We start from the raw sequence: 23,074 nt of genomic DNA on the forward strand, positions 1-23,074 counted from the left end.
GGAAGTATTACTTTACACAGTGGATTCGAATTTCCCCAGAGCTGTCTGAATCCATGGCAATGTGGTGTCTTTTTAAAACGTATATAATACTGCTAAATTTTTAAATATAATTCGTATAGGTCAACATCTTGCCATTTTATGAGTACCTTAATCACATATACAGATAGGAAATATAGAAACATGAAAAATCTAGATTTAACAATATTAAAAATGAATTCCAACCTCTTACACTCCAGTATCATGTAATTATTTTTAACAATTTTCCGGTTTCATTTCAGCAGTAGAGTGAAACACGCCCACAATACTGTTTCAACGTCACTATTGGCCAAAGAGGAAGCTAATTTATGTTTTATTGGTCGATATCGTACGGGTCCTACATACTAACCAATGACATTTGTGTATGGAAGACACGATTTTTACTGCGTTGGAGGGAGGGGTACACTTGTTGTTGTACCATAGAAAGTTGGGGGTGAAAGTGGCGCTATCGGGGTGCAAAGACGTCGGATCTCCCATTCAAAAGTTGTATTCGAAGAAATCACTGGTAAGTGTAAGTGACCGGTCAACTTTTAAAAACCGTTTTGTGGCTAATAAAGAAACGATAGTGGCTGAAAATGGTAGGCAACGTTAGCGACGCAGAATCATTCACCGTCAAGCGAGTTCACATGGATTGAATAAGCCGCAGGTAGTGATATTGCTAACTTAGCTAGCCTACTCGTGTTAGCCCAAATCTGATTTCATGCATGGTGCGTTAGCTAGTTAGCTACCTTAGTCCATTAACTAACACTTGCCAAACTACAATTTCAATGTATCAAATAATAATCATAAAACTTCCAAATACGGAGTTATTTTCTGCAATTAAATGGTTCTGGTCATGAGCGTGACATGAGTGCCGCTAACTCATTCATCGATAACTGAACCTGCTGTATCTGTGCGTTAAGTATTAACGCCCCGAAAGCTCTGCAAGCTTATAACGTCAACATACTTTCGTTGATCACCAAATATGGAGTTTCGCTGAGCAACTAACTTAATTTACTCCCGTTATGGCCGGTATATACTTCCAAAAAAGGTCTAAATACAAATGTACAACCAACCAACACCGGGGGGTACTAAGCTAACGTACGGAATTGTTTTACGTTGGTCGTACCATGGCTCATTTAGCTATTTGATTTTGAATTTTAGGACCCCTTTAGGTATCCCAAAAAATCTTTGATAAAATATTGAATTTGGCCCTTACTACTATAACCCATAGAGAAGCATCGAAAAACAAATTCATAGATGGCAAATAATAATAAATCACAAGTAATAAGATATTGAAGTGTCCAATATCTAGGAGATGTAAGAAAGCTCAGGAAATATATATGTGTGTTTGTGTATATATATATATATATATTATTTTTTACCCATTTAACCTCATATTGTTGTTGGCACAACTTCCGCTATACTTCAATTCGTTTGTATGGGTTACCTTCAGATGAGTCCCGTGACACTTGTAAGGGTCTCACGAACTCGGTCGTGTTCGTTAGTCTCCCATTTTCATAGAGTGGTTCATAAGTTTTGTAGGCCAAACCGTTCATACACTACAGACATTTTGAAGGAAAAGTATTGGTGCAGGTACAGCCAACTAAGCGCATAAATAATATTGTGATATATTTTGAGTCCTCTATTAATGGCCTGTTGTTCAAACTAGGCTTGGGTGATATACTGTACACCGGGGTATTTAGACATGCCAACGGTATGATTTCCTCTCTTAATGGGGGTTGTGGGCACCACGCCTTGCGGGGTGCATGCTACTCCACTGCTTATAAGTTAATTTATTTGGCACATCTATAGTTATGTCCAGCTCAGGGCTCAAGCTTTTAATTTGTTTTGTGAACTTTCTAGCTAAGTGGCTAGATGACAAGATCAAGCTTCTTGTCTCTGCTGTAACCAATCAATCCCTGCCTGGATCAAGATCCATGCTGCCTAAATTGTTTTGTGCATAAAAAAATGTATAAAATAAATAATAGTGCCTCTTGTGTGTACTTCCAGTAATACCGTATACTCCGGTATGGTACAGAAACGGTATGAAAATCTGGATACTGCCCAACCCTAGTTCACACGTATCTGCCCTCATTGGCTAGAAGGGTCCCACCTGTTCTCGCCTCCTCCTGCTTGCCTTCCATCTTTGAGGACATTTATTTCCATTGTTAGAGGGGTCACTTGACTATATTGTCAATAACCACTGAGAAAGGTTTTCAAAGCTAAAGTGCTACTATTGAGTGAGCCAGACAACTAGCTAGCTATTGTGCTAACTAGTAGTTAGCGAGATAATTTGCTAATTGATATAGGTGCTAGCTAATGTTATTTAGCTGGCTGCTTAATCCCGACCTTTGCATGTTCATAAACTCAGCAAAAAAAGAAACGTCCTCACTGTCAACTGCGTTTTATTTTCAGCAAACTTAACATGTGTAAATGTTTGTATGAACATAAGATTCAACAACTGAGACATAAACTGAACAAGTTCTACAGACATGTGACATATTCAGAAATTGAATAATGTGTCCCTGAACAAAGGGGGGGGGGGGTCAAAATCAAAAATAACAGTCAGTATCTGGTGTGGCCACCAGCTGCATTAAGTGCATTAATCTCCTCATGGACTGCAACAGATTTGCCAGTTCTTGCTGTGAGATGTTACCCCACTCTTCCACCAAGGCACCTGCATGTTCCCGAACATTTCTGGGGGGAATGGCCCTAGCCCTCACCCTCTGATCCAACAGGTCCCAGACGTGCTCAATGGGATTGAGATCCGGGCTCTTCGCTGGCCATGGCAGAACACTGACATTCCTGTCTTGCAGGAAATCACGCACAGAACGAGCAGTATGGCTCATGGCATTGTCATGTCAGGATGAGCCTGCAGGAAGGTTACTACATGAGGGAGGAGGATGTCTTCCCTGTAACGCACAGCGTTGAGATTGCCTGCTGACAACAAGCTCAGTCCGATGATGCTGTGACACACCACCCCAGACCATGACGGATCCTCCAGCTCCAAATCGATCCCGCTCCAGAGTACAGGCCTCAGTGTAACGCTCATTCCTTCGACGATAAACGCGAATCCGACCATCACCCCTGGTGAGACAAAACCGCGACTCGTCAGTGAAGAGCACTTTTTGCCAGTCTTGTCTAGTCCAGCGACGATGGGTTTGTGCTCATAGGCGACGCTGTTGCCGGTGATGTCTGGTGAGGACCTGCCTTACAACAGGCCTACAAGCCCTCAGTCCAGGCTCTCTCAGCCTATTGCGGACAGTCTGAGCACTGATGGAGGGATTGTGCATTCCTGGTGTAACTCGGGCAGTTGTTGTTGCCATCCTGTACCTGTCCTGCAGGTGTGATGTTCAGATGTACCGATCCTGTGCAGGTGTTGTTACACGTGGTCTGCCACTGCGAGGACGATCAGCTGTCCCTCCTGTCTCCCTGTAGCGCTGTCTTAGCCGTCTCACAGTACGGACATTGCAATTTATTGCCCTGGCCACATCTGCAGTCCTTATGTGTCCTTGCAGCATGCCTAAGGCACGTTCACGCAGATGAGCAGGGACCCTGGGCATCTTTCTTTTGGTGTTTTTCAGATTCAGTAGAAGGGCCTCTTTAGTGTCCTAAGTTTTCATAACTGTGACCTTAATTGCCTACCTTCTGTAAGCTGTTAGTGTCTTAACGATCGTTCCACAGGTGAATGTTCATTAATTGTTCACAATGAAGAACTGAAGTTATTTGGATTTTTATGAATTAATGGGATGGTTCTTTTTTTGCTGAGTTTAAATCTACCCTACTCCAAAATAACGACACGCTACTTTCAAAATAGTTTTTGATAACCTGTTGAATTCAAACAGCTCTCCGTTTAGCACGGGCATTGCGCTAACCCTTATTCATGACTTAAATTCCATTGCTTTCAAAGTTGTATTGTCACGTATACCAGATAGGTGCAGTGAAATGTGTTGTTTTACAGGGTCAGCCATAGTACAGTGTCCCTGGAGCAAATTGGGATTAAATGCCTTGCTCAAGGGCACATCGACAGATTTGTCAGCTCAGGTATTCGAACCAGCGACCTTTCGGTTACTGGCCCAAGGCTCTAACCGCTGTGTTTACCTGCCACCCTATACATTACATTTATGGATAGCCAGGGGCACACTCCAACACTCACACATCTTTACAAAAAGCATTTGTGTTTAGTGAGTCCACCAAATCAGTAGTAGTAGGGATGACCAGGGATAATCTCCTGGTAAGTGTGTGAATTGGACCATTTTACTGTCCTGCTAAGCATTCAAAATGTAACGAGTGCTTTTGGGTGTCGGAGAAAATGTATGGAGTAAAATGTACATTATTTTCTTGATGAATGTAGTGGAGTAAAAGTTGTCAGAAATAAAAAAATAGTGAAGTACAAATGGGAACATAACTAGCTGACTGGACCACCTGAAAACTTGGCATTTTTATGTTGTGCCCAGACCAGCCTGAGATATTCCTTCATCCCCTGATCCATTACTGTCCCTGATCCATTGTGAAACGATGCCTGTTGTTAGATATACGTGGACAGCTGGGAGCGGGGCATTTTGATGTCTGCCTGTGTGCTTTGTTTCAGTTGGAATGCAAGGCATCTTGTTGCAGCATTTCTTCAGTCAGTGCTGTCACTGTTATGGCAGATGGGTTTTGTGAATATGGACCATTTATACCTGGAAATGACTGAACCGAGTAGGCTAAACTTCCTCTTGACCCTTGTTTGTCCTCAGGCAGTTTGAAAAGGTAAAGAATCATACCTACAATTCTGTAGCCTAATTGGAGCAATGCATGATATTGTTTCCTGTAGAGCGGTTGCTGAACCATGACTAATCAATTACTCTGAGAACTTTGTTAAACATTCCATAGAAGCCATATATTATGCTGAGTAATGTTTGACCTTATTAACATGTAGCTTTAGGCTTTATGGACAGAGTGCAAAAGACAATTTGAAGTAAACTATTGTCTCATCGCAAACAATATCGGCATAGTTTTCCCGCCCAAAATTCTCCCCTTGCCGCTCCAGCTGGCAGAAAAGGGACTGGGGTGGGGTGTGTAAAGTCTTAGCTAATCCACAAACGTCCTCCGCTCAGTTTTGTACTACATCTGACTAGGGCTGGGCGATATATCAATAATTATCGAGGTAATTACTTCCCTCAATATTGATATAAAAACGTTTAGATTCATTTCGATAATGTCGATATAGAATAATTAGGTACTGCAGTCCATTTCACCTCTGTGACGCAGCAGGAACGTGCGGAGAAGTGACAATATGCACATGGAGAGGTATACGCCCACTAAAAACCACTTATCACCTCAAGTGATGGAGGAGCCATTATTAACCACTAAATGAGTGATGTGGGCGAAAACAGTGGCAGTGATAGCCATGGAGAAGGAGCAGCTTCCAGCAAAGAAATGATTGATAAAAAGGCTTAAACTATTTCAGTAATTTGGAAGTTGTTTGGCATTTTGAAATCCGACAAAGAGCAGAGCAATGTTCGGTGCAAATTGTGCCGTAAACAGGTGGCTACGAAGTCTGGTAATCGTATCGCCCAGCCCTACATCTGACTGTCTGAAAAACAGGATGCGTTTGCTTGCCACTTCCATAACCAGTGAGGGTTGCTGTTTGTGTTTTTCAGCCTCTGCTATAGGGTGAATTAACAATCAGCAGTAGCAAAAGCATACCTTACACATTGTCGGATTTTGATATTTTAGCACAAAAGTGCTTTATGCGTTTTAGCTGCCCTAAACCGTTGCCAGAATTATTGTATGATTTGTTGGTTCTTTTAGTCTTTATCATGTTCCGTTTCATTAAAACCCATTCTTTATAAAACAGCTTTTTTTATAGAGAGAGAGCCTACATTTGGCTTTGGTAGTCATTCGTTCAAGTCTAAATCGAGCTTTGCGTCACAAGCTTCTTTGGGGCATAAAATTCATTATTCCACAGGATTTCCTCCAATAGCCTAAATAATATTTTATTTTGGTAATAGGCCAAACTAACAAAGTAGCCTAATTCCTCTGAGCTTTATTCAAGACATATGCTTAAGGGTTGCAATCACAGTTGTGCTGTTCAGGTGATCAGATCATTCAACGCCTAGAGAAGTGTTTAACAACCATCTCAGTAACACGTTAACACACCATTCTAGAAAGCGTACAGTATTATATAAAGCCATTATTGCATGGAACTCCGTTCCATCTCATATTGCTCAAATAAACAGCAAACCAGGTTTCAAAAAACAGATAAAGCAACACCTCACAACACCTCTCCCCTAGTTCACCTAGATGGTGTGTGTAGGCTACTTGTGCCTAAAAAAAAAAAAAAAGTTCTGTCCTTGAGCTGTTCTTGTCTATTTAATGTTTTGTATTATGTATTGTGTTTCATGTTCTGTGTGGACCCCAGGAAGAGTAGCTGCTGCTTTTGCAACAGCTCATGGGGATCCTCATGAAATACCAAATAAAGCCCTATCCTATGATATATTGGCCTAGCAAACTTATCATATAGCCTAGCGACTGCTGTCTGCTTTAGCCTAAAGCGTGACTTCCATAAGGACGGGTAGCAACATCACCACGTTTTAAACCCTCTCAGATGTCCTCTACAGATGATCAGGCAGTTTGCCATGGTGCAGCAACATGCTGAGTCAGCTAAAGGGCCACCTGGAATCGCTTCAGACAGCAGCAGCACACACCAGAGCCTCATTGTTCAGACTGGGATGAGCAGCTTGTGTTGCCCTCTGGATAGGCCTAGATAGGTTGACTGAACACTTTAATCTGTGAACCAGCCTTTGGGCTACCTCAGAACCACCGTATATAGATCTGTATAGCTCTATGGCTACCTTGTTCATAGACAGCTAAACTCCATATCCACCAACTTACGATGGGCTATTCTTTGGGTGCTGAAATAAAGTGGTGACCTTTCTTTTCTTTTTCTTTTTTCAGCACCCAAAGAATAGCCCACAATTACACAGACCAATGCTGAAATCAGTGGACCAATGTCGTGTGTAATTACAGGCTGTTCTTTGGATGCTAAAATCAGTCGTTTTTGATAACTTCATTTTGTTACGTCGGCGCTCCTGTCCACCCACTCTAGTCGCCGCTCAACTCCATCGTACATTGTTGAGTTGTTCAATGTCAAACTGTTACATTAGGTGATGCATGTTGGTAATGCTGGGAAGTGTCCCTAAAGCATGTCTGTGACATTAGGTGATGAATCCTGGGAAGTGTCCCTAAAGCATGTCAAACTGTGACATTAGGTGATGAATCCTGGGAAGGGTCCCTAAAGCAGAAGACTAGCCTTAGCCTACATGCTATAGTAGCCATTTTTCAGATTTTTACTTGTTTTCAATATTGCCATTCCAAGATTACATTTTTTCACTAAACTCATTTCCTGTCTGGGAGAAATGATTTGTATATGACCTGATTTGTATATGACCTGTACTGCTGCTATGTAAATCATCACCTAGCAGTTCCTGTTGCACCCAACCTTTCTGTCTGGGAAACAAGTGTTTTGAACTGAACTGCCCCGGTTCTATGGCTGCTCTCTGTTAGCACACACACTTCCTGCTCCGGTTTTATTTTTCTTATTGATATCCGGAGAGTAGAAGACTGTAAGGCTTTTTGTTGAAATCTAAGAGGGAGGTTCCAGTGTGTGGAAGGAAGTGGTCCTAGAAATGTGGAGAAATGGACAAACATTCGGCCTACTACTTACAATAGTAGCCTATTTTAAAATAAAATGACACATTCTGCAATGAAGTTCAAGCCAGAGCTGAGACATGAATCATGTTGGGGAAAAGTAGGCCTATACTGAACTCATATCAATTTGTACATCTCTGTGGTTGAAAACGCCTTTAAACAGTCTTTTTCATAAGTCTATTTATAGAGCCTATTTCTCTGTAAGCCTCTGAATGTTTTCGAATGACAGTTTCCTTATCCTAGTCATAGACCTAGGCTTGCCTTCCAATCCATCTCCCCTGCCGTATACACAGGAACTGTTCAGTCATTAGTCCCTTGTGTTTTAAATTATGACATGTCAATGATGACCCAAAACCCTGGTTTATTCAGGCATGTCAGTTAGCCCTGCACTCTGCCAAATAATGTCAAACAGTTCACTCGTTAGCTTCCGTATGATTTTAATAGACGGGTCAGTGATATAGCCTAGACATAATCCTGGAGAGTTAGCTCGCTGCCGCCTGTTTTCCTCTGGTTGCCTGCGTGGCTGCCTGTCTGAGCTCCGCAGCGTGCTCATTGATTTCAGCAGCTGCTGGAAAAGGAGGGCGATTCCTGCTGTTTTGGTCCATGAGAACAGTCTGGAATAGGAGGGAGATTTCTGCTGTTTTGGTCCATGGCAACAGTCTGGAATAGGAGGGAGATTTCTGCTGTTTTGGTCCATGAGAACAGTCTGGAATAGGAGGGAGATTTCTGCTGTTTTGGTCCATGGCAACAGTCTGGAATAGGAGGGCGATTCCTGCTGTTTTGGTCCATGAGAACAGTCTGGAATAGGAGGGCGATTCCTGCTGTTTTGGTCCATGGCAACAGTCTGGAATAGGAGGGAGATTTCTGCTGTTTTGGTCCATGAGAACAGTCTGGAATAGGAGGGCGATTCCTGCTGTTTTGGTCCATGGCAACAGTCTGGAATAGGAGGGAGATTTCTCCTGTTTTGGTCCATGAGAACAGTCTGGAATAGGAGGGCGATTCCTGCTGTTTTGGTCCATGGCAACAGTCTGGAATAGGAGGGAGATTTCTGCTGTTTTGGTCCATGAGAACAGTCTGGAATAGGAGGGCGATTCCTGCTGTTTTGGTCCATGGCAACAGTCTGGAATAGGAGGGAGATTTCTCCTGTTTTGGTCCATGAGAACAGTCTGGAATAGGAGGGCGATTCCTGCTGTTTTGGTCCATGGCAACAGTCTGGAATAGGAGGGAGATTTCTGCTGTTTTGGTCCATGGCAACAGTCTGGAATAGGAGGGCGATTCCTGCTGTTTTGGTCCATGAGAACAGTCTGGAATAGGAGGGAGATTTCTGCTGTTTTGGTCCATGAGAACAGTCTGGAATAGGAGGGCGATTCCTGCTGTTTTGGTCCATGGCAACAGTCTGGAATAGGAGGGAGATTTCTCCTGTTTTGGTCCATGAGAACAGTCTGGAATAGGAGGGCGATTCCTGCTGTTTTGGTCCATGGCAACAGTCTGGAATAGGAGGGAGATTTCTCCTGTTTTGGTCCATGAGAACAGTCTGGAATAGGAGGGCGATTCCTGCTGTTTTGGTCCATGGCAACAGTCTGGAATAGGAGGGAGATTTCTGCTGTTTTGGTCCATGAGAACAGTCTGGAATAGGAGGGCGATTCCTGCTGTTTTGGTCCATGGCAACAGTCTGGAATAGGAGGGAGATTTCTGCTGTTTTGGTCCATGAGAACAGTCTGGAATAGGAGGGAGATTTCTCCTGTTTTGGTCCATGAGAACAGTCTGGAATAGGAGGGCGATTCCTGCTGTTTTGGTCCATGGCAACAGTCTGGAATAGGAGGGAGATTTCTCCTGTTTTGGTCCATGAGAACAGTCTGGAATAGGAGGGCGATTCCTGCTGTTTTGGTCCATGGCAACAGTCTGGAATAGGAGGGAGATTTCTGCTGTTTTGGTCCATGAGAACAGTCTGGAATAGGAGGGCGATTCCTGCTGTTTTGGTCCATGGCAACAGTCTGGAATAGGAGGGAGATTTCTCCTGTTTTGGTCCATGAGAACAGTCTGGAATAGGAGGGCGATTCCTGCTGTTTTGGTCCATGGCAACAGTCTGGAATAGGAGGGAGATTTCTGCTGTTTTGGTCCATGGCAACAGTCTGGAATAGGAGGGCGATTCCTGCTGTTTTGGTCCATGAGAACAGTCTGGAATAGGAGGGAGATTTCTGCTGTTTTGGTCCATGAGAACAGTCTGGAATAGGAGGGCGATTCCTGCTGTTTTGGTCCATGGCAACAGTCTGGAATAGGAGGGAGATTTCTCCTGTTTTGGTCCATGAGAACAGTCTGGAATAGGAGGGCGATTCCTGCTGTTTTGGTCCATGGCAACAGTCTGGAATAGGAGGGAGATTTCTCCTGTTTTGGTCCATGAGAACAGTCTGGAATAGGAGGGCGATTCCTGCTGTTTTGGTCCATGGCAACAGTCTGGAATAGGAGGGAGATTCCTGCTGTTTTGGTCCATGGCAACAGTCTGGAATAGGAGGGAGATTTCTGCTGTTTTGGTCCATGAGAACAGTCTGGAATAGGAGGGCGATTCCTGCTGTTTTGGTCCATGGCAACAGTCTGGAATAGGAGGGAGATTTCTGCTGTTTTGGTCCATGAGAACAGTCTGGAATAGGAGGGAGATTTCTGCTGTTTTGGTCCATGAGAACAGTCTGGAATAGGAGGGAGATTTCTGCTGTTTTGGTCCATGGCAACAGTCTGGAATAGGAGGGAGATTTCTGCTGTTTTGGTCCATGAGAACAGTCTGGAATAGGAGGGAGATTTCTGCTGTTTTGGTCCATGGCAACAGTCTGGAATAGGAGGGAGATTTCTGCTGTTTTGGTCCATGGCAACAGTCTGGAATAGGAGGGAGATTTCTGCTGTTTTGGTCCATGAGAACAGTCTGGAATCGGAGGGCGATTCCTGCTGTTTTGGTCCATGGCAACAGTCTGGAATAGGAGGGAGATTTCTGCTGTTTTGGTCCATGGCAACAGTCTGGAATAGGAGGGCGATTCCTGCTGTTTTGGTCCATGGCAACAGTCTGGAATAGGAGGGAGATTTCTGCTGTTTTGGTCCATGAGAACAGTCTGGAATAGGAGGGCGATTCCTGCTGTTTTGGTCCATGGCAACAGTCTGGAATAGGAGGGAGATTTCTCCTGTTTTGGTCCATGAGAACAGTCTGGAATAGGAGGGCGATTCCTGCTGTTTTGGTCCATGGCAACAGTCTGGAATAGGAGGGAGATTTCTCCTGTTTTGGTCCATGAGAACAGTCTGGAATAGGAGGGCGATTCCTGCTGTTTTGGTCCATGGCAACAGTCTGGAATAGGAGGGAGATTCCTGCTGTTTTGGTCCATGGCAACAGTCTGGAATAGGAGGGAGATTTCTGCTGTTTTGGTCCATGAGAACAGTCTGGAATAGGAGGGCGATTCCTGCTGTTTTGGTCCATGGCAACAGTCTGGAATAGGAGGGAGATTTCTGCTGTTTTGGTCCATGAGAACAGTCTGGAATAGGAGGGAGATTTCTGCTGTTTTGGTCCATGAGAACAGTCTGGAATAGGAGGGAGATTTCTGCTGTTTTGGTCCATGGCAACAGTCTGGAATAGGAGGGAGATTTCTGCTGTTTTGGTCCATGAGAACAGTCTGGAATAGGAGGGAGATTTCTGCTGTTTTGGTCCATGGCAACAGTCTGGAATAGGAGGGAGATTTCTGCTGTTTTGGTCCATGGCAACAGTCTGGAATAGGAGGGAGATTTCTGCTGTTTTGGTCCATGAGAACAGTCTGGAATAGGAGGGCGATTCCTGCTGTTTTGGTCCATGGCAACAGTCTGGAATAGGAGGGAGATTTCTGCTGTTTTGGTCCATGGCAACAGTCTGGAATAGGAGGGAGATTTCTCCTGTTTTGGTCCATGAGAACAGTCTGGAATAGGAGGGCGATTCCTGCTGTTTTGGTCCATGGCAACAGTCTGGAATAGGAGGGAGATTCCTGCTGTTTTGGTCCATGAGAACAGTCTGGAATAGGAGGGCGATTCCTGCTGTTTTGGTCCATGGCAACAGTCTGGAATAGGAGGGAGATTTCTGCTGTTTTGGTCCATGAGAACAGTCTGGAATAGGAGGGAGATTCCTGCTGTTTTGGTCCATGGCAACAGTCTGGAATAGGAGGGAGATTTCTGCTGTTTTGGTCCATGGCAACAGTCTGGAATAGGAGGGAGATTTCTGCTGTTTTGGTCCATGAGAACAGTCTGGAATAGGAGGGAGATTTCTGCTGTTTTGGTCCATGAGAACAGTCTGGAATAGGAGGGCGATTCCTGCTGTTTTGGTCCATGGCAACAGTCTGGAATAGGAGGGAGATTTCTCCTGTTTTGGTTCATGGGAACAGTCTGTGAAAGCACTGGGGATATTATTTGGGCAGGAAAGAAGCGCAGTCACGCTTTTGAGTACTATAGCTTTAGTAACAGAGTGGAGCCAAAAAAGACCAGGGATCAGGAGCAGCATTCAGGAATTGATCTAGTGAGCGAGCGTGCTCGCTTTGACAGCAGTGTGAAAGAGGTCCTGAAACTAACTACAGCGTTAAGAAGAAATCATAACATGACCACAGAGATCCTAATTCTAGGAACATGACACTCATTAAGCGTTATTGTTTGACTCTTTTGCAGATATCTTGTTATGTTTTGATTTGACTCCTCCCTCATACTTTTTCTATGACTTCTATTATAACCTGGGTGATTCGAAGCCCTGAGTGTTGCTTGGCTGACATGGGTATGACAAAACATTTATTTTTACTCTAATTATGTTGGTAACCAGTTTAGCATTAAGGCACCACAAGGATTTGTAATGTATGGCCAATATACCACGGCTAAAGGCTGTGTCCTAGCACTCCGCGTTGCGTTGTGCCGTGGTATATCAGACCGTATACCCACGTCTGTAAACACTATTTTGATGCAAAATGGTGCCGGCAGAGATGGTCGCCTCGCTGCCAGTCCTTAGGAAACAATGTAGTATTTAGATTTTTCATGTATTATTTCTAACATTGTTACCCCAGGAATTCTAAAGTCTTATTACATACAGCCTGGAAGAACTATTGGATATAAGAGCGACGTCAACTTACCAACATTACGATCAGGAATACGACTTTCCCGAAGCGGATCCTCTGTTGGTACCACCACCCAGGACATGGATCTAATCCCAGAAGCCGATCCTAAACAACGGCTCCGCACACGGAGCGGCCTCCTGGTCAGGCTCCGTAGACGTGCACATCGCCCACCGCTCCCGAGTATACTACTCGCCAATGTCCAGTCTCTTGACAACAAGGTAGATGAAATTTGAGCAAGGGTTGCCTTCCAGAGAGACATCAGAGATTGTAACATTCTCTGTTTCACGGAAGCATGGCTCTCTCGGGATATGTTGTCGGAATCGGTTCAGCCACCGGGCTTCTCCATGCATCGCGCCGACAGAGATAAACACCTCTCTGGGAAAAGGAAGGGCGGTGGTGTATGCGTCATGATTAACGACTCATTGTGTAATCATAACAACATACAGGAACTCAAGTCCTTCTGCTCACCCGACCTAGAATTCTTTACAACCAAATGCTGGTCATTTTACCTCCCAAGAGAATTCTCGTCAGTTATCGTCACAGCTGTGTACATTCCCCCACAATCAGACACCACAACGGCCCTCGAGGAACTAAACTGGACTTGATGTAAACTGATAACCATATATCCTGAGGCTGCATTTATTGTATCTGGGGATTTTAACAAAGCAAATTTGAGAACAAGGCTACCTAAATTCTATCAGCATATTGACTGCAGTACTCGCAGGGGTAATACACTTGATCACTGCTACTCTAACTTCCACGATGCATACAAAGCCCTCCCCCGCACTCCCTTCAGCAAATCAGACCACGGCGCCATCTTGCTCCTACCGTCTCATAGGCAGAAACTCAAACAGGATGTACCAGTAAATCGAACCATTCAACGCTGGTCTGACCAATCAGATCCATGCTTCAAGATTTTGATCATGCTGACTGGGATATGTTCCGGTCAGCCTCGGAGAACAACATCGATCTATACGCTAACTCTGTGAGTGAGTTTATAAGGAAGTGCATTGGAGATGTGACTGACTTAAAATCTACCCTAACCAGAAACCGTGGATGGATGGCGGCATTCGCACAAAACTGAAAGCCCGAACCACCGCATTTAACCATGGAAAGAGGTCTGGGAATATTGCTCAATATGAACAGTGTAGTTATTCCCTCCGCAAGGCAATCAAACAAGTGTAATGCCGGTACAGGGACAAAGTGGAGTCGCAATTCAACGACCCAGAGACAAGACGTATGTGGCATGGTCTACAGGAAATCATAGACTACAAAAAGAAATCCAGCCACGTCACGGACACCGTCACGCTTCCAGAAAAACTAAACACCTTCTTTGCCCGCTTTGAGGATAATACAGTGCCACCATCGTAGCCCGCTAACAAGGACTCCCCCCCCCCCCCCCCCCTCTTGCCTTCTCTGTGGTTGACGTGAGTAAAACATTTAAATGTGTTAACCCTCGCAAGGCTGCTGGCCCAGACGGCATTCCTAGCCGCGTCCTCAGAGCATGCGCAGACCAGCTGGCTTGTGTTTTTACGGACATATTGAATTGCTCCCTATCCCAGTCTGTTGTCCCCACATGCTTCAAGATGGCCACCATTGTTCCTGTACTCAAGAAGGCAAAGATAACTGAACTAAATGACTACTTCCCGTAGCACTCTCTTCTGTCATCATGAAGTGCTTCAAGAGACTAGTCAAGGATCATATCACCTCCACCTTACCGGCCACTCTAGACCCACTTCAGTTTGCATACCGCCCCACCAGGCCCACAGACGATGCAATCGCCATCACACTGCCCTATCCCATCTAGACAAGAGGAATGCCTATGTAAGAATGCTGTTCATTGACTACAGCTAAGCATTCAACACCATAGTACCCTCCAAGCTCATCAAGCTGGAGGCCCTGGGTCTCAACCCCGCCCTGTGCAATTGGATCCTGGACTTTGAGGGGCCGCCCCCAGGTGATGAAGGTAGGAAACAACATCTCCACTCCGCTGACACCGCAAACCTGGGGCCCCACAAGGGTGCGTGCTCAGCCCTCTCCTGTACTCCCTGTTCACCCATGACTGCGTGACCATGCACGTCTCCAACTCAATCATCAAGTTTGCTGACGACACAACAGTAGTGGGCTTGATTACCAACAACGACGAGACAGCCTAGGTGAGGGCCCTCGGAGTGTGGTGTCAGGAAAACAACCTCTCACTCAACAAAACAAAGGAGATGATCGTGGACTTCTGGAAACAGCAGAGGGAGCACCCCCCGCATTGACGGATATGCAGTGGAGAAGTTTTAAGTTCCTCAGCATATGCATCACAGACAAACTGAAATGGTCCACCCACACAGACCGTGTGGTGAAGAAGGCGGCTGAAGAAATTTGGCTCGTCACCCAAAACCCTGACAAACTTTTAGATGCACAATTGAGAGCAGCCTGTAGGGCTGTATCATAGCCTGGTACTGCAACTGCACCGCCCTCAACCGCATGGCTCTCCAGAGGGTGGTGCGGTCTGCAAGACGCATCACCCGATGTCACAGGAAGGCCAAAAAGATCGTCAAGGACAACAACTACCCGTGCCACTGCCAGTTCACCCCGCTATCATCCAGAAGGCGAGGTCAGTACAGGTGCATCAGAGCTGGGACCGAGAAGCTGTTTTTCAGTCTCTATCTCAAGGCCATCAGACTGTTAAACAGCCATCACTAACATAGAGTGGCTGCTGCCTACATACAGACTCAAATCTCTTGCCACTTTAATAAATGGATCACTAGTCACTTTAAACATTGCCACTTTAATAATGTTTACTTATCTTACTCATCTCATATGTATATACTGTATTTTTTACCATCTATTGCACCTTGCCTATGCCGCACGGCCATCGCTAATCCATATTTGTATATATACATATTCTCATTCACCCCTTTAGATTTGTGTGTATTAGGTAATTGTTGGGTAATTGTTAGATATTACTTCATGGTCGGAACTAGAAGCACAAGTATTTCGCTATACTCGCATTAACATCTGCTAACCATGTGTATGTGACCAATAAATTAGATTTGCTTAAACAGCCTTTAGCCGTGATATATTGGCCATATACCAGACCCCCTCGGGCCTGATTGCTTAAATATACACTACCATTCAAAAGTTTGGGGCACTTAGACATTTCCCTGTTTTTGAAGGAAAAGCTAATTTTATGTAAATTATAAAATAACATCAAATTGATCAGAAATATAGTGTAGACATTGTTAATGTTGTAAATGACTATTGTAGCTAGAAATGGCAGATTTTTATTTTATGGAATATCTACGTAGCCGTACAGAGACCTATTATCAGCAACCATCACTCCTGTGTTCCAATGGCACGTTGTGTTAGCTAATCCAAGTTTATCATTTTAAAAGGCCAATTGATCATTAGAAAACCCTTTTTGTAATTATGTTAGCACAGCTGAAAACTGTTGCGCTGATTTAAAGAAGCAATAATGTTGACGTTGAGACTGGTGTTTTTGCTGGTACTAATTTAATGAAGCTGCCTGTTGAGGAATTGTGAGGCTTCTGTTTCTCAAACTAGACACTCTAATGTACTTGTCCTCTTGCTCAGTTGTGCACCGGAGCCTCCCACTCCTCTTTCTATTCTGGTTAGAGCCAGTTTGCACTGTTCTGTGAAGGGAGTAGTACACAGCGTTGTATGAGATTTTCATTTTGTTGGCAATTTCTCGCATGGAATAGCCTTCATTTCTCAGAACAAGAATAGACTGACGAGTTTCAGAAGAAAGTTCTTTGTTTCTGGCCATTTTGAGCCTGTAATTGAACCCACAAATGCTGATACTCAACTAGTCTAAAGAATGCCCGTTTTATTCTTTATTGAGCACAGTTTTCAGCTGTGCTAACATAATTGCAAAAGGGTTTTCTAGTGATCAATTAGCCTTTTAAAATGATAAACTTGGATTAGCTAATACAACGTACCATTGGAACACAGGAGTGATGGTTGCTGATAATGGGCCTCTGTACGCCTATGTAGATATTACATTTATAATCAGCCGTTTCCAGCTAGAATATCATATACAAGATTAACGATGTCTACACTGTATTTCTGATCAATTTGATATTTTAATGGACCAAGGACATTTCTAAGTGACCCCAAACCTTTGAACGGTAATGTATATAACTCTGTGTTGCTGAGGACAACCTGCTGGCCAGCAGCCGCAGTGCAAAAACGATGAATTCGGACCATTTGAGGAGGAAGTAATGAGGTGAGGATGCCTAGATATGTTTGACAGCCTGATATGGACCACAGCCAAACGGCAGGTCCGTTACCTCTCCTCCATAACCATGTGTCTCTGAACCATAAGTAGACAGGCAGGAGTCGGGACCTGTGACATCAGACCTAGGCTATATCTCATTTAGACAACACCCTGTGATGGTCATTCATTGTCCCCTCAGACCATACTGTACTAGTAATATACAGTGATGCGAAGTGGTTTCAGTCGCTGTTGCTTACATTTGAGTAATTTAGCAGACGCTCATATCCAGAGCGACTTACAGTAGTGAGTGCATATTGTTTCGTACTGCTAAAACCAGATGGGTACAGTACTTTATTCATCCCTGATGGGAAATGTCATCACAAGTCAGATTGGTCTGATTATTACATGGGCCACACATTATCTACTGGGAGTAGATCCACCATGTTAAATCACAATGTTATGGCTTCACATCTAATCGAAAGCTTACAACAAATAGGCCTAACATTTCTCTGCTTATGTTGGGCCTAGCTAGCATAGCCATAGTAGCCCCCACACAAGAAGATGCCTAATAGTGTAGATGCCTCTCCCCCCTCACACACATACTGAGACATGGCTCCTTTGTATCGCAGTGCGTTTGACATTCAAACACCACCAGAACAGAGGTGCTATTGAGGTCCATGTTGGAGGAATTCTACGCCTGGAGTCCCACGCGGTAATAAACTGGTAGTAAGGGTGGGTACGGCAGGGCAGTGCACTCCTCTCTGTCCTATCTGGCTCTGAATACCACAGCAGCCCTCAGTCTCTCTGTCACTGGCTGGGCTGACTGACTAAGGAACTCTTTACTTCTTGTCTCTCCCCACACACGGCGTGCTTTCATTTTAAGGCTGGCACCGTTTTGGTAAACAAAGTTCTTTAAAAAATAGTTGGCCGATGTCTAAAATTAAAATGTTCCTTTTGATGCCAATTAGGATTTGTTTCAAACTAATGGGCGATTCACAATATACACTGAGTATACTAATATTGAGTTGCACCCCCCCTTTGCCCTCAGAACAGCCACAATTTGTTGGGGCGTGGGCTCTACGAGGTGTCAAGGGATGCTGGCCCATGTTGACTCCAATGCTTCAAGTTGTGTCATGTTGGCTGGATGTCCTTTGGGTGGTGGACCTTTCTTGATACACGTGGGAAAATGTTGAACGTGGAAAAACCCAGCAGCATTGCAGTTCTTGACCCAAACCGGTGTGCCTAGCACCTACTACCATACCCCATTGAAAGGCACTTACATATTTGTCTTGCCCATTCACCATTTGAATGGCACACATTCACAGTCCATGTCTCAAGGCTTACAAATCATTTTTTAACCTGTCTCCTCCCTTTCATCTACACTGGTTGAAGTGGATTTAACAGGATACATTTTTAAGGGATCATAGCTTTCACCTGGATTCATCTGGTCAGTCTTTCATGGAAAGAGAAGGTCTTCTTAATGTTTTGTACACTGTTCTCTCAATTACAATTAAAGGTCAAATACAGTGCATTTCGAACAGTCAGCAGTCTCTCAAGCACAAGCCCACGTGCCAATGAATAGCCAACTAATCTTTATATTTAGCCACCTTGGATCTTTTTGCTAGATAACAAGGTATAACAGTTGAGTTATTAACACACCCTTCTGTCTGTCTCCAACTGTTTGAACAGCAGGCTAGCCTGTCCACTTTGTTTAGATGTTGAAATCAAATGGCTTACCTTATTTCTCAGAATGAGAACAAGTTGCCAATTCCTTATATAATTGTTTTATGCTTATTGCACATTTTATAAAATGCAGACTAGACAGCTAAACTCAGCAGAAAAAGAAACATCCTCTCACTGTCAACTGCGTTTATTTACAGCAAACTTCACGTGTAAATATTTGTATGAACATAACAAGATTCAACAACTGAGACATAAACTGAACAAGTTCCACAGACATGTGACTAACAGAAATGGAATAATGTGTCCCTGAACAAAGGGGGGGGGGGGGGGTCAAACTCGGGCAGTTGTTGTTGCCATCCTGTACCTGTCCTGCAGGTGTGATGTTCAGATGTACCGATCCTGTGCAGGTGTTGTTACACGTGGTCTGCCACTGCGAGGACGATCAGCTGTCCGTCCTGTCTCCCTGTAGCGCTGTCTTAGGCGTCTCACAGTACGGTCATTGCAATTTATTGCCCTGGCCACATCTGCAGTCCTTATACCTCCTTGCAGCATGCCTAAGGCACGTTCACGCAGATGAGCAGGGACTCGGGCATCTTTCTTTTGGTGTTTTTCCAGAGTCAGTAGAAAGGCCTCTTTAGTGTCCTAAGTTTTCATAACTGTGACCTTAATTGCCTACCGTCTGTAAGTTGTTAGTGTCTTAACGACCGTTCCACAGGTGAATGTTCATGAATTGTCTATGGTTCATTGAACAAGCATGGGAAACAGTGTTTGAACCCTTTACAATGAAGATCTGTGAAGTTATTTGGATTTTTATGAATTATCTTTGAAAGACAGGGTCCTGACAAAGGGCATTTAAAAAAAATAAAGTGTTTTTGTTTTTTTTGTTTAGTATAAGTCTTTGGCAAAAAATGCTGCTAGCGGTAGCGCAATGCCCCTTGTGACAACCTGAGCATTCATTTTCCAAAATGGATGTTCATTGATAACCTTTCTGTATTTGATTATCAATACATTTCAAGAGATTTCTAAAAACATGTTTTCACTTTGTCATTATGGGTGGGTGTGTGTGTAGGTGGGTGAAGGAAAAAAAAAAATATATATATATTTCATCCATTTTGAATTCAGGCTGTAACACAACAAAATCTCTGAATGCTTTCTGAAGGTGCTGTATATGGCATTGTTCTACTTATAAGTAAGGCTTATGTCCAGTAAAAGGTGGAGACCACTGTTTTTAAAGGTTACCGTAATAGAGGATGAGTAGGATAGGCATTGTCGCACAGACCCCGAAACACACTTGCCTTGCTACATTATCAGGTCTACAGTACTCTACTACTGTTGTACTACAGTGAGTAGTATTTGTTGCTGTCCTCACGTAACATTCACCTCTGAGGTTAGACATGTAAACCAAGGCCAGATGTTAGGCCTACGTAGTTGCTAAAAAAAGGACTGTTATGGTTCTTCTGTCATTATGAAGCTAAAACTCCATGAAATTTGATCCTGATTGGGGGATTTGGCTTTGAGGGTGGTTTACGTTTTGGGTTCTTAGAATGGGCCAAACATGGAATTTAACTTACTGGGGATTCGGGGCATGAATTCCCCTCCAACATAGATCTACTCACTGTATGTGATGGTTGTCCAAAGACAAGATGTTTGAATATGGTCTGAATAGTAGTTGTTGCTCTTGCCCAGCCTTCTATGAAACTCTCCCGAACAGAAGGTATTTTTAACTAGTGTTGATTTTATGTGATCTTCCTTGGCCTTATAACAGGTTTTGTAGCCTTGGTTTGAAAAAGTGAAAAATACTTGATATTGTGTGTCTTGCTAGATGCTACTTCCATTTCTTCAGTAGTGGGGGAATATACAGCGTTTCATAACACCAATTGAATACAGCCACGGGAGATTACACTGACCAAGTTATGTCATCTGAATACTCCTGACCGCCACTTCCCCTTTCATCCATTTAAGACTGTCCATACTGAAACACAACATATCTTCTGTGTCTCTGTGTAGGGTGTTCATCCATAACATGATTCATTCAATAGAGAAATGCACGAGAAAAACAATTAGTCCAAGTGCTATGTCTCTACCATTTATATAGTTTAAAAGTTAGAAGATTTACTCAGAATTTAGCATGATTAGAGTGAATAGAATGTCATTACGGCCATAGTCAAGAAGTGTTTGCTGTCACTGCTCCCTCGGCAGAAGGCCGATAACTTTGAACATCAACTGACAGTTAGCTAGTGGCTGCAGGTTTGTGTGATTAACATAGGCTTTTTCTAAATTAAATCTGCGGAATACAAATCAAAATTGTGTGTATATAGATCTCGCTCTCTCAAAGCTAACGGACTGAAATGTATTGTTGAATACCTGATTCCTTAATAACGCACGGTTTTCCACATGGTAGAATTCAATGGCAATAGTTCATCCTTTCATGTTCTATGTTTTGAGGTGCTTTTGAAAGAAAAAGTTGAATTGAAAACATTACTGACATTGTTGAATTAGTTTTTCATAATAGCAACCTAGGACTGATGGTTTGGTTAGCTAAACTAGCAAGTCTGTTTGTTTGCTTACCAAGGCAACTACTGTTACTATCTAGTATATTTGCCAGCTACTTCAGTGGATGTTGAACACATTTCTAATGGCAAATGTGTTAAATTATAGCCATGGTATTAAAGGGATAATCAGCTCGGGGCTCCATGCGTTCTCTGGAAAGTAATACATCTCTGTGGAAGGTCATTTCCACCCCTTGCTCATCGTGGGACACACCTTCCACGTCATTCATTCTTTTCCTAGAACTCATAGCCCCTTGTTGATTATCCCTTACATACAGTTGAAGTCGGAAGTTTACATACACCTTAGCCAAATACATTCAAACTCCGTTTTTCACAATTCCTGACATTTAATCCTAGTTAAAATGTCCCTGTCTTAGGTCAGTTAGGATCACCACTTTATTTTAATAATGTGAAATGTCAGAATAATAGTAGAGTGATTTTTCAGCTTTTATTTCTTTCATCACATTCCCAGTGGGTCAGAAGTTTACATGCACTCAATTAGTATTAGTTAGCATTGCCTTTAAATTGTTTAACTTGGGTCAAATGTTTCGGATAGCCTTACACACGCTGAATTTTGGTCCATTCCTCCTGACAGAGGACTGTAACTGAGTCAGGTTTGTCATTGTCCATTTGGAAGACCCATTTGCAATCCAGCTTTAACTTCTTGACTGATGTCTTGAGATGTTGCTTCAATATATCCACATAATTGTCCTCCCTCATGATGCCATCTGTTTTGTGAAGTGCACCAGTCCCTCCTGCAGCAAAGCACCCCCACAACATGATGCTGCCACCCCCGTGCTTCACGGTTGGGATGGTGTTCTTCGGCTTGCAAGCCTCCCCCTTTTTCCTCCAAACATAACGATGGTCATTATGGCCAAACGGTTCTATTTTTGTTTCATCAGACCAGAGGACATTTCTCCAAAAAGTACGGTTTTGGAGCAGTGGCTTCTTCCTTGCTGAGCGTCCTTTCAGGTTATGTCGATATAGGACTCGTTTTACTGTGGATATAGATACTTTTGTACCTGTTTCCTCCAGCATCTTCACAAGGTCCTTTGCTGCTGTTCTGGGATTGATTTGCACTTTTGGCACCAAAGTACGTTCATCCCTAGGAGACAGAACGCATCTCCTTCCTGAGCGGTATGATGGTTGCGTGATCCCATGGTGTTTATACTTGCGTACTATTGTTTGTACAGCTGAACGTGGTACCTTAAGGCATTTGGAAATTGCTCCCAAGGATGAACCAGACTTGTGGAGGTCTACAATTGTTTTTTTTGAAGTCTTGGCTGATTTCTTTTGATTTTTCCCATGATGTCAAGCAAAGAGGCACTGAGTTTGAAGGTAGGCCTTGAAATACATCCACAGGTACACCTCTAATTGACTCAAATTATGTCTTCTAAAGACATGACATTTTCTGGAATTTTCCAAGCTGTTTAAAGGCACAGTCAACTTGGTGTATGTTAACTTCTGACCTACTGCAATTGTGATACAGTGAAATAATCTGTCTGTAAACAATTGTTGGAAAAATTACTTGTCATGCACAAAGTAGATGTCCTAACCAACTTGCCAAAACTATAGTTTGTTTAACAAGAAATTTGTGGAGTGGTTGAAACACTTAGGTTGGAGTCATTAAAACTTGTTTATGTAAACTTCCGACTTCAACTGTATCTACCCTCCACAATAAAAATCTGTTCCAGTTTTCACTGTGAGTTTCTGAGTCTTCCCCTTTTTAAGTTGCCATAGAAACTGCCCCTCTCAACATTGATTTCCCAGGGCTAGAGGAATAGATAGCCACAGATCTGGAG

General features: G+C 43.5%; 1 protein-coding gene across 5 annotated transcripts in view; it reads left to right on the plus strand.

The window, feature by feature from the left end:
- Window positions 1–394: 394 nt before the first annotated feature.
- The window catches only part of LOC139582666 (CYFIP-related Rac1 interactor A-like), a 44,367-nt gene continuing 21,687 nt past the window's right edge, over window positions 395–23,074 (plus strand). Inside the window, exon 1 of one of the 5 annotated variants that reach the window (XM_071412864.1) lies at window positions 395–547. In XM_071412864.1, the coding sequence (XP_071268965.1) occupies window positions 401–547 (147 nt within the window). In that variant the 5' untranslated portion in view covers window positions 395–400. The remainder of the gene's footprint in view (window positions 548–23,074) is intronic. The other 4 variants (XM_071412865.1, XM_071412869.1, XM_071412866.1 and 1 more) reach the window with 4 other exon arrangements.

Source organism: Salvelinus alpinus, chromosome 8 (genome assembly GCF_045679555.1).
Source record: "Salvelinus alpinus chromosome 8, SLU_Salpinus.1, whole genome shotgun sequence".
In the NCBI taxonomy this organism is placed as follows: Eukaryota; Metazoa; Chordata; class Actinopteri; order Salmoniformes; family Salmonidae; genus Salvelinus; species Salvelinus alpinus.